Source organism: Thecamonas trahens, assembly GCF_000142905.1.
Source record: "Thecamonas trahens ATCC 50062 unplaced genomic scaffold supercont1.72, whole genome shotgun sequence".
In the NCBI taxonomy this organism is placed as follows: domain Eukaryota; order Apusomonadida; family Apusomonadidae; genus Thecamonas; species Thecamonas trahens.
In genome coordinates, this window is record NW_013657608.1 from 60621 (window position 1) to 71907 (window position 11287).

At 66.8% G+C, this 11287-nt stretch overlaps 4 protein-coding genes across 4 annotated transcripts; 3 read left to right on the top strand and 1 right to left on the bottom strand.

The window, feature by feature from the left end:
- Positions 1 to 183: 183 nt before the first annotated feature.
- Positions 184 to 4764, top strand: AMSG_11214 (uncharacterized protein; the record flags this gene model as incomplete). The annotated part of the gene is made up of 2 exons (XM_013897409.1): positions 184 to 238; positions 371 to 4764. The coding sequence occupies 2 exons, from the start codon at positions 184 to 186 to the stop codon at positions 4762 to 4764; spliced, it is 4449 nt and encodes a 1482-aa protein (XP_013752863.1).
- A 315-nt stretch (positions 4765 to 5079) lies between these two features.
- On the top strand, positions 5080 to 6897 carry AMSG_11215 (SF3B2 protein; the record flags this gene model as incomplete). The annotated part of the gene is made up of 2 exons (XM_013897410.1): positions 5080 to 5356; positions 5408 to 6897. The coding sequence occupies 2 exons, from the start codon at positions 5080 to 5082 to the stop codon at positions 6709 to 6711; spliced, it is 1581 nt and encodes a 526-aa protein (XP_013752864.1). The 3' UTR covers positions 6712 to 6897.
- AMSG_11216 (Mboat2 protein) lies at positions 6702 to 8452 on the bottom strand. The gene is made up of 2 exons (XM_013897411.1): positions 8118 to 8452; positions 6702 to 7833 (listed from the first exon to the last, which is right to left on the bottom strand). The coding sequence occupies exons 1-2, from the start codon at positions 8441 to 8443 to the stop codon at positions 6747 to 6749; spliced, it is 1413 nt and encodes a 470-aa protein (XP_013752865.1). The 5' UTR covers positions 8444 to 8452; the 3' UTR covers positions 6702 to 6746.
- Positions 8453 to 8653: 201 nt separating this feature from the next.
- Positions 8654 to 10557, top strand: AMSG_11217 (uncharacterized protein; the record flags this gene model as incomplete). The annotated part of the gene is made up of 2 exons (XM_013897412.1): positions 8654 to 8660; positions 9130 to 10557. The coding sequence occupies 2 exons, from the start codon at positions 8654 to 8656 to the stop codon at positions 10215 to 10217; spliced, it is 1095 nt and encodes a 364-aa protein (XP_013752866.1). The 3' UTR covers positions 10218 to 10557.
- Between the last annotated feature and the right edge of the window lie 730 nt (positions 10558 to 11287).

An 11287-nucleotide genomic window follows, 5' to 3' on the forward strand; every position in this document is an offset into this window, starting at 1 on the left:
AAACCCCCCCCCACCTACCCCTCCCTCTGCCCGCACATGCAGGCCAGCGGCCAGACGGCCGACCTCTCTGCCTCACCTGTCTCTCCCGAGTCACCCGCCTCGTCCAAGCCACCCGCCTCGTCCAAGCCACTCGCCTCGCCTGCCTCTCCCCAGCCGCTGCTGGTGCTACCTGGTGACTCGGCCATGGGCATCGAGACGGACGCTGGAGTCGAAGCCGAGATTAGAATCGATGGAGAAGGTGGAGGTCTCACTCGCCCGCACTCGCGGTCGATGGCAACTATGGCTGATGGAGAGCAGACGGCGGTGACTCAGGGGACTACCGATCATGAGCATTCGTTGCCGCCGGGGCAGTTGGTGGCGTCAGAGGCAGATCTACGCGCCGCTGAAGAGGCTGGCGATCTGGCGGGCACGCTTGCGGCTCTGGCCGGAATGGCATCACAGGCTGCGCATGCCGGTGCTCCCCGAGACGCTGTTGCCTACCTGGCGGCGGGCGCGTGCCTGGCCGAGGACGTCCTGCTTGAAGCCGCTGTCATCGAGAAGAGTGCAGAGACGGAAGACGCCCGCGCGACAGCGGCAGCAGTCATGACGACGCTCCGCTCCGAGCTGCGGAGCTTCCAGGCCGCCATCGGAGTGGTCATGGGCGACGCTGCTGGTGGTTTCACCCCTGCCCGCCCGCCTACGGCGCTGCCGGAGGAGACAGTGGTGCGGTGGCGGCAGCGGCACGCGGCGCTCAAGGCTGAGCTTGTCTCGGGCCTTGCTGCCGTTCTCGAAACGCCGCCGGATGGCCCATCACCGTCGGCCTCGCCCATGCCTGATGAGCCGCTGCCGCTTCCTCCGGCACTCGGCCTTGCGAGCCCACCGCTGCCGCCGGCTGCGGCCTCGCTCGGCATCCTGCTTCACGCCGCATCGGCCGGCGTCGAGGCGCTTCTCGCCGACATTGCGGCTGCCTGCGGCGAAGCACTCGGTGTGCACTCGGTGGTCGGCAGTGCGGCGTATGCTGTTGTAGCCCTCTCGCCTATCGCCACGGCCGAGGCACACGTGCTCTCGCCGGTGGCCGTCGCCATCCTGTACGGACCGGGCGGGAGCCAGCACGCCGACTGTCTCGCCCGGCTGGGCGAGCTTGTCGCCATGGGCGTGGTGGCACTCGGAGGCACGCCAGCGTTTGTCCTCCGCGAGTCGACGCACTCGCCCGTCACGCCCGGTCTCCGCCTCGCCTCGGGCCCGTCCGTCTTTGTCGGCACGCCGCTGCAATTCGCGCAGTGGGCCGTCCACCACCGCGTCGTCCGTCCGCTCTCGCTACTTGGCCCGGCGACCGCCGACGCGCGCGCGCTCCTCGACTCGGCGGTTGAGTTGCAGAGCGCTGCGGTCGACGCCGCCGTCGAGGTCGGCACCTCCCCGCCGCGAGCGTGGGTTCCAGACGCGGCGCGCTCTGCCTGCGCGCTCTGTGTCGCCAGCTTTGGCTTTCTTCGCCGTCGCCATCACTGCCGCCAGTGCGGCGAGGTGGTGTGCGCTAGCTGCTCACCACAACGCAAGCCACTTCCCAAACTCGGGCTCGACAAGGCGGTCCGGGTCTGCCGCGAGTGCGCGCCGCACCCGCTGCCGATGCGGCGCGAGCGCCACGACCGTGCGCTAGCCGCTCTCTCGGTCGCAGTTGTCCAGTTTGCGCCAAGCGTTTGGCACGTCGCCGCCATCGACGGTGAGACCGTCTGCGGTGGGCCTGGTCGGCTTGGCACGCGGGTCTTTGACGCCCATACAGGCGCCTGGGACTTTGTCCACACCGTTCTTGATGGTCTTGCGCTGTACGCAGGCCTCGCAGGCACTTGGACAAGCACCAGTGGCCTTGTCGAGGCGCTTGTCGAGGACCAGCTGGTGAGCCCTCCGTGGGCGCTGCGGGTCTCGCAGCTTGTTGCTGCCCTCGCTGCGCTCCGGGTCGAGGCGCAGGTCTTCCACGGCACGTCGTCGGCCGAGATGACGGTGCGCGGCGCTGAGGCCAGTGGCGTCTTTTCCATGGGCCGCGGCCTCCGCGCCGCGCTCGTCCACGCCTGGCGGGTCCTTCTCCCACTCCGCGAGTGGGTCGAGGCTTTTGTGCTCTCGGCCGAGGCCGCTGCGGGCGGCAGTCCGCAGCTGGACGACAAGGCACTGTATGACGAGAGCCCGCGCCCAGTCGGCGCGGTCGCGCTTCTGCTCGGCGAGTATGCTGACGCACAGGAGATGCTGGCACCACTGGTCGAGCTCAACCCGCACGTGGTCTTTGATCTGGGCATGCTTGTGGCCGCGCTGCGGTGGTCCGGCGCCCACGACGATGCGAGCGCCCGGGTCGCGGCTGCCTCTGTTGCGCTCTCGGCGCAGTACAAAAAGTCCGCCTCGCGCATGCACCCGACAGAACTGCGGCTCCTTGCCGAGCGCCTGGCGCAGGTCCACGAGCTGGAAGCTGTGCTCGCCCTCAGCATTGCCGACGGTCGCGCCGCGGTGGAGGCTGCAGCCGCGGCCTACGCGCTGCGGACCAAGCATCTCGGGCCTGAATCTGCACTCACTGTCCTCTCGGGCTTGTGGGGCGGAGTCATAGAGGCCCGCTGGCGCGGCATGGACATTGAGCCCAACGAGGCCATGGTCGCCGAGCTTGTGGCGGGCGTCGAGTTTCTGCTGCAGACAGGGGCGCCTGGCGCGGCGCTTGCGGCCCGAGTCGCAATCTGCGCCGCGCGGGCACTGGTGGCGTGCGGCAGCCCTAGCCCGGCAGTCGACGTCCTCGCGCGGGTCCTTGAGTCAGTTGCGGGTACGCTTCCGCGGCTGGGCGTCCAGATTGCGCCGCATGTCCGCGTGGCTGTTCTCGAGGCATACGCCCGATACGGTGGTGCCTCACCCGAAGGCGCCATCCGCGCCGCCGAGCAAGTTCTTGCAGAGCAGCTCTCGCCCGAGCTGGCGGTCGATGACGCGATCGGTGCCATGCGCTGGGCGCGCCCGGTCCTTGCCCGCGGCGCCATTGGTGCAGCCTGCCATGCCCATGCGGTCTACTACTCGGTTGTAGTCGATCTCCGGCGATGCGCGCGTGCGCTGCGTATTGCGCTCGCCACGCGAACCCTCCAGCCACAGGTGGTTGTGGCCCCGAGTCGCGCGAGCTCAGTCAGCTCGTCGTTTGAGCTGGAGTCGATGGTCCGGCTCCCGGCCGCCGAGTCTTCCGGCTCGCTCGCACCCGAGCCGTTGCCGGCTGCGCCGGGGACCCCGTCGAGTCTCTCGGGCATGCTGGCAGCGGTCGATGGCAGCGGCGCTGCGCAGCAGCGATGCATCGTCGAGCTGGAGCGGCGGTTAGGCCTTGTCTCGCTGCAGATGGGCCTCAACGACGACGCGATGGACTTGCTGGAGAACAACGTCGACGACCTCGAGTACCTGGGGGCGAGTGCAGCTGAGCTTGCCGAGGCGCGGGCGTATCTGGGGCGGGCGGCGCTCGATCGAGGTGAGGCCGCAACGGCGCTGGCGCTGGCACGGGGGGCGGTCGACGCGGCGCTCCAAGCGTACGGCGCACACGGCTCGCTCTGCATGTGGGCCGGAGCGCTCGAGTGCGAGGCGCTGGCAGTGGTTGGTGAGGACGCAGAACTCGGGGCGCGGCGTGGGGCGCTGCTAACAGCAGTCCGCGAGATCGGGGTCGACGTCGGCGACGAGGGTGCCCAGCTGGCGTGGAAGCCGTTTGCGCTGCCAGGCCTTGGCCTCGCTGTCGCGCCCAAAATCCTAGCGGCGCGGATTGGGACCGAAGGCCGGGCGTACATGCGGCTGGCGACGACAGCGGCGTCGGCTAGCGAAGCCATCCGGTTTGTCAAGCTCGCGCTGCCGCTGCTCCGCGTCGGGCTCGGCGTGGATGACGTGTGTGTCGCCGAGGCCCACGAGCTACTCGGGTGCTGGCTGCGGGCGTCGGGCCTGGTCGCCGAGGCGTACGCGCACTTTGAGGCTGCGTACGCGGTGTACATCGGGCTCTGGCTCAAGCGCGGGACCGAGAAGTTGACACTCGGCACACTTGTAGCCGCCCACGAACATGTCGCTTGTGCGCTGCTCGATCTCGACAAGCCCGAGGCCGCGCTCGCGGTCTTCACCATGGCGCTCGGCTACGTCGAGGTCGGGACCGTGGCTTTCGGGAGCGCCGGCGACAACGGCAGTGAGCGGGTGCTCGAAACCGATGCCGAGTCGGACGAGACAGAGGATGGGACGCGCGCGCCGGGTGCCGGCTTGGACATGCCGCCGAGAAGGGGCGTAGGCGAGGTCGATGTCGACGGCGCGGTGGCATCATCGTTTGTCTCGGCGTCTTTTGGACTCGGCGTCGCGGCGCCGAGCCCGCTCCTCCCACCGAGTGGGACTACAACAACTTGGTGGCACTCGTCCGGAGCGCGCGGCCGCAACGCAGTCGCGCTCTCGCCGTCGCAGCTTGTCGGCGAGCTCATCGCAGAGTTCCGGGTCCACGGCGAGGAGCGCGACGCGCGGTGCGGGGCTGAGCGCTTCCACTCGCGCGCCATGTGTCTCGCCGTCCTCCGCATGCACATGGCGAGGGTGTATGCGCAGCTCGGCGAGGTCGAACTCACCATTGCCGCCGCAGAGTCTGCGCTCTCCGCCGAGATGGCGGTCGAGATCTCGCTCCGGATGGATGGCACCTTCTACACCACCCTTGCCGCCGCAGTCGAGTCGGTCACCGGCAAGTGCACCTTTGCCGCCCGCCTCCGCAACGCCGAGGAGCAGACCGAGGTGCGGCGTCGAGTCGCCGCCTCGCTCCAGAGCATGTGACGGCTCGGCTGCTAACAGTTGACTGGCGTTGATAAACGATGTGATGTCCATAGACTCGATGGGCTCCATGTCGTTCGAGTCTGTCGGTCCAGCCGCCAGCCGCCAGCCGCCAGCCGCCAGCCGCCAGCCGCCAGCCGCCAGCCGCCAGCCGCCAGCCGCCAGCCAATGGACGACTTGCCCGCACCCACCACCACCAACACCTCACCCACCACCACCACCACCACACCCACACCCACACCCACAACCACAACCACAACCACACCCACACCCACACCAACACCAACACCCACACACACACCCACACCCTCAGCCGCTATGCCCCGCAACCGCCGCGGCCGGCAGCGCAAGAAGCGGACGGGCAAGGCGACCACGGCCACGGCCACCACGGCCACGGCCACCACGGAGGCCACGGTCACGGCCACTCCCGCAGCCGGGCCACGGTATGCGGTGCCACAGGCTGTGGTCAAGTCGCTACGGAAGGAGCTGGTCGGAGGAGTCGTGCCGAAGGAGCTGAAGGAGGCTCACCAGGAGGTGGTGGAGAGGATGCGCGACATGGCCGACAACGCTGCCGACGACGACGCCGGAGACGATGGTGTCGTCGGTGGCGCGGTTGGACAAGGGGGGATGGCGGGCGACGGCAAAGGTGACGGCAAGGCGGATGGAAGCGGATGGGCAGACGATGGAGGTGCTGGCGCGGTGGCGATGGAGGTCGAGGGCGGGAAGAGCTGGAGCAGGCCCGGCGAGACGCGCAGGCAGCGCAAGGTCCGGCTGCAGCAGGAGGCGGTGGCCAAGCTCAAGGTGGCTGTGGCCCGGCCGGAGCTTGTGGACTCGGCGGATGTGTACGCCCGAGATCCGCATCTCTTGCTGCATCTCAAGGGCTACCACAACTCGGTGCCGGTGCCGGTGCACTGGAACGCGACGCGCAAGTACCTGGCAGGTAAGCGGGCGGCCGACAAGATCCCGTACGTGCTCCCGCCGTACATTGAGGCCACCGGTGTGGCGCAGATGCGCCAGGCCTTTGTCGACTCGCAGGAGAGCAAGAGCCTGCGTCAGCTCGGCCGCGACCGCATGCGCGGCAAGATCGGCCGCATGGACATGGACTACCAGGTCCTCCACGATGCCTTCTTTGTCCACCAGACCAAGCCCAAGCTAACCGGCCACGGCGAGCTCTACTATGAAAACAAGGAGCTAGAGGTCGACCACTCGGCCGCCAAGCCCGGCGTGTACTCGCAAGAGCTCATGCTCGCGCTGGGCATGCAGCCCGGCGGGCCGCCGCCGTGGCTCATCAACATGCAGCGGTACGGCCCGCCGCCGAGCTACCCGGGGCTCAAGGTGCCTGGTGTCAACGCGCCGCTTCCGCCCGGCGGGAGCTACGGCTACGAGCCCGGCCAGTGGGGCAAGCCGCCGGTCGACATCTTTGGCCGCCCGCTCTACGGCAACGTCTTTGCTCCGCCCGAGCCCGAGGGTCCGGCGCCTGGTGCCGCCATCAAGGGTGCTGCCCGTGCGTGGGGCGAACTCCTCGACGACGAGTTTGACGACGACGATGATGACGACGACGAGAGCAGCTCCGAGTACGAATCTTACGACGACGACGATGACGACGATGCCGTCAACGACGACAGTGGCGCCGGTCCTGCCGGCGGCAACGTCGCCCACATGGACGTTGTCTCGGCGCCGGCCATGGACGAGCCGGCGCCGGCGGTCCACGAGCGGCCGCTCTACACCGTGCTCGAGCAGCGGAGCGCCACTGTCGGCGCAGGTAGCCTCATGGGCTCGGCGCACACGTACGCCATCCCGGTCACCGACGAGGCGCAGCTGGCCGACCCGCAGTTCCTCGCCAAGCACGCGGCTGCAGCCGAGGCGGCAGGCGCCATGCCGGCGGCGAGCAGCAAGGTGGCGGGCAAGAGCAAGGTGCGCGTGCCCGACGCGTCGAACTTCAAGTTCTGAGGCGGGAGAAGGCGCGTGAGGAGAAAGCGGACGATTTACTCGGTCTTGACCGGCTTCTTCTTCTTGGGCATCAGCATGGGCACCACAATCATGGAGCCGATGGTGAGGACGTGGCCGAGGAAGAGCTCGGCCTTCCAGATGCGCCACGAGGCGTCCCAGGCCAGAAGGGTAAACGGCGTGCAGGTGTAGTTGAGGACGACGGCGGTGAGGAGGAAGGAGGCGACGTCGTAGAGCGGCTTGAGCGAGGTGCCGGCAAACTTGGGGCGGAGGAGCTTGCGCAGGCCGCGGGCGGCATTGTTCATGAGGGCGCCGGAGGAGAAGGTCATGTAGTAGCCCGGGTAGAAGCCATGCCAGAAGGCCGAAGTCATGTAGGTGAGCATCTGGACGTAGAACGGAGCGCCCTTGGACGGATCCGGGTTGAGGCGGTTGTAGACGTAGCGGCGGAGCCAGACAGCCGTCCCGATGTTCCAGTTGGCCATGACCGAGCGGACGTTGGGCGCAAACTCGACCTCGAGCACCTTGACGTTAGTGATGAGGTCCCAGGTGCCCTTAACCGAGTCAAAGCCAAAGCCGGCGGCGTTGCACCCGCCCTCGGCGAGGAACCAGCCAAAGTAGTACTTGTAGCGGTACATGGTGACCGAGAGCCACTGGTAGCCAAGGCGGTGGAGGAGCGGCAGGGCCCAGTACTCCTCGGTAGACATGAACTGAGTGTCGAACGCGCCGCCGAGAACGACTCCAGCCATAAAGACAAACGAGAGCAGGAGCTTGGTGACCGAGGGAACCCAGGCCGACGGCGAGCCCTCGGCCGAGACCGAGCGGCGCATAAAGGCGCGGTAGTCGGAGAACTCAAACGAGGGGCCAGCGAGGAAGCCGCCAAAGTAGTACACAAACGAAAAGTACTCGAGGAGCGAGGGCATCTCGGTCACGGCGCACTTCTTCTGCTCCTTGTCGCACTTGTCCAGCTGCTCACCGTCCGACACGTTGTAGGCAAACGAGGAGAGCTTGATGGTCAGAATCATCTGCGGGCCGGTAAAGTCGAGGGTCCAGCCCATGTAGTCGGTGTACTGCCGGTAGATGTGGCAAAGGCACATGTAGCCGAGGGTGAAGATGAACACGATGATGCTGTGTGTGTGTGTGTGTGCGTGGAGGGGGGGGTGTGAGTGGGTGAGGGAGAGGAGGGGCTGGCCGATGGTGGCAGAGGCTCTACAGTGGCAAGGGCCCCATGGTGGCAAGGGCCTCATGGTGGGCGATGATGGGGAAGATTCATGGCACTGGTGATGTGATGGTGGTGATGGTGTGGGTGTTGGTGATGGATGGCGGTGGGGGGTGGCAGAGGGGGGGGGGGTGGACCGCCGCGGGATGGCGGCAGGGGAGGGAGGGGGGGGGGGAGGGGGGAGGGGGCGTACGGACGAGACTTGCCCTTGACGGTGCAGATCAGAATGTAGGTGACAAGGGCGGTGATGAAGGAATGGATCATGCCCTCGCGGAAGACGTAGAGACCCATGGCAAAGCCCAGGATGGTGGCGTAGAGCTGGCGGATGAGGAGGGACTTGGGCAGGAGGCGGAAAATAAGGGCGAGCGGGTAGACGAGGAGGAGGCACGAGACGTAGCGGAGCTGGTCCATGGGGAAGCCCACAGCAGCAGAGACTCCAGAGAGATGCTCGTCAAGTGCAGAAAAGAGTGGGTTGTCCACAGACGGGATGGCCTTGCCCACCTGCTCAATGAACTCCATGGTACACGGTCAAAGTTGGGTGTCCCTCCATCCCCCCCTCCCGCCAAACTCGCCTCCGCTCTCGGCTGCCGTACCACTTGCCGGCCGCCCATCACTGAATGACGCGCGGTGGCGCCAAAAAATAATAAGAAAAGCGCGCTAAAGACTCGTGGGCGACTTGGGGGAAGAGTTGGCCTGGGCTATCAGGAGAGCGAGAACATGGGATCGAGGATGACGGGTAGAAGATAGAGGGAGGGGAGGAGAGGATGGATGGGGGGGGGGGATGGATAGCAGAACAGGCCCGGAGAACGTGGGTGCTTTCTGATGAAGTTGATCAGAGAACGTAGATCAGTGATTTTGGTGCGTTGAGAAGGGCTGATCTGAGCGAGCAGTCTGATCGGGAAGCGATCAAAGTGGATGTGATGGAAAAGGCAATGCTTGACGGAAGCTGAGGGAAGCTACCCACCCCCTCCATCCCACTCCCACCCCCCTCTTCCCCTCGTTGCCATCCTCCCGCCCCCTCTCTCGCCCTCCATCACTCCGTGCCTAGCCGAGTCGTCATCGGTCACGCTCGTGATCAGCCGCCAGCCGCCCGTCCACCCAACTCCCCCCTCACCCCCCCCCCCCACCCCCCCCTTCCCCCACCCCCACCCCCACCCCTACCCACATGCCCCGCCTTCTCTATGTGTCGGTGCCGTCACCACAAGCTGGGCAGGTGGCGCGTGTGCTCAACGAGCACCCGGCGGTCCACTCGTTGGCGTCGGTGACCGGGCCTGAGTCGACGCTGCTGCGGTTCCGGACGACGGACAAGGGATCGGACGCTGTGCTGTCGGTGCTGGACGCCGAGGGTGTGGGAGTCGACTTTGGCGTTGTTGATATTGTCTCGCTGCTGGGCACAAAGCCGCGGCTCGGTGGGAGTGCTGCAGCCAGCGGTGGGCGCAAGAAGCGCCGGTATCGGGTCTCGGACAGAGCCTCGTTGGAGGAGATCTACGAGGTTGTCGACTCGCAGAACCATCTGACGTTTAACTACCTCGGCTTTATCCTTGTGGCGGCGCTCATTGCTGCCGTCGGCCTTGCCACAAACTCGGAGGCTGTCGTTGTCGCTTCAATGCTGGTCTCGCCGCTGATGGGCCCTATCATGGCCATGACCTTTGGCACCGCCATCTCGGACCCGGTCCTCCGCTACAAGGGCGCCCGCAACGAGATCATTGGTTTCCTCCTCACCTTTGCTGTCGGCTTTGTGTGGGCCTTTGCCACTTGGCCGTTCCCGGACCTGTGGGGGACCAACGAGCAGCTCTCGCGCGGCGGGCCGGCTGGCGTCTACGCCGGCATTGCCCTCGCCATCCCCTCAGGCATCGGCGTCGGTCTCGCCACTACCGGAGGCGGCATCTCGGCTCTTGTGGGCTGCGCCATCTCGGCCGCACTTCTTCCGCCGGTCACAAACTCGGGCATGTACGTTGGCTACTCGATTGTTCAATGCACGCCCATCGGCGGGACCCAGAGCTGCTCGCACTCGCTGAGGGTTGCCGGCTACTCGTCGCTTATCTTTGCCGTCAACGTGTTCTTCATCTACATCATGGCGCTTGTTGTCTTCAAGCTCAAGAAAGTCCGCTCGCTGACCAAGCCGTCGGCGCAGTACACCGAGCTCCGCGAGGACTGGTACTCCAACGGGAGCCCGGCCACCCACTTGCTCTCGACCTCGCACTTGGCAGAGGCCAACGAGTCCATCGAGACCGTCCGCCCGGGGCTCGACCTCATCTTTGGCAAGCCGCGGAGCCGGACCAAGGACGAGTAGTCGCGCTCGTACCCTCTGCCGCGCTCAGCCAAACAGCGCGCGCGCGTTGCGGATGACCACAGAGACGACAACCCGGACGCTGCCGCGCGAGTCGGTCTCCAGCGAGTCCATGCCGCCAAAGCCGCCGCGCCGCGCCCCAAGCTCCACCACCGACTCGTCAGTTAGGACTGGCGAGCCGCCGAGGAAGAACGCCTTGACCGCGTCGCCAAGCCCGAGCGCAGGGCGCCAGACCCCGGTCTCCAGCTCGTGCATGCCGGCCTCACGCGGAAGAGGGAGCACTGCATACCCCTCCAGATGGTTGAGCCCAAACATGTCCTTGGAATACACACGGAGCACAAACTTGGGCCATCCGCCTACCCGCGGTGAACTCACGCCGACGTACCGGACGTCGACCGGGTGCGCCCACACAGGCTCCTTGCCGCCGGCCGCGTGCGTGATGCCCACGCTCGAACCGTAGCCGCGCGGCCATGGCTCGTGCAGGCTTCCGGCCATCAGCGACCACTCGCAGAACACGTCCCGCCCGCCAAACCCGGTGCCGCCCGCCACCTGGCCCACGATCACCACCTCGGTCTGTCCGGGCTCGTTGGGCGCCGGTGCGCGCTGCGATGGCGCAAAGAGCGAGCCCACGCTTCCGCCACCTATTACCAGCCGTCCACTAGCACTTCCTGCGCCGCTACCCGGACCACCAGCCGGGTCTGCTCCGCCGTCATCGCCGTTGCTCGTTGGCGCAGAGGCGGCTGTGGCCGAGCCAGCTGCGGCAGCAGTGGCGACTGTGGCAGCGGCAGACGATGCGGCAGCAGGCTCGTCCTCCCCAGCGACCTCCTTGCCCTTGTCGAACCTTTGTTGAGGGACCTTGGTGCCTGTGACCGGCTTGCCCTCGTTGCTCCTGATGCCCGACGTGTCGGCGGCCTTGTTGGCCGACTTGCCTGCCGAGTTGGCGCCAAGAACCGGCGGCATGGGCAGGACATTGTCGTCGGACGAATACTCATAGGTGTACGACGAGAGCCCGTCGTCCAAGGCAGACGTCTCGTCCATGGTGTGAGGGGAGAGGAGGGAAAGGGGGGGGGGGA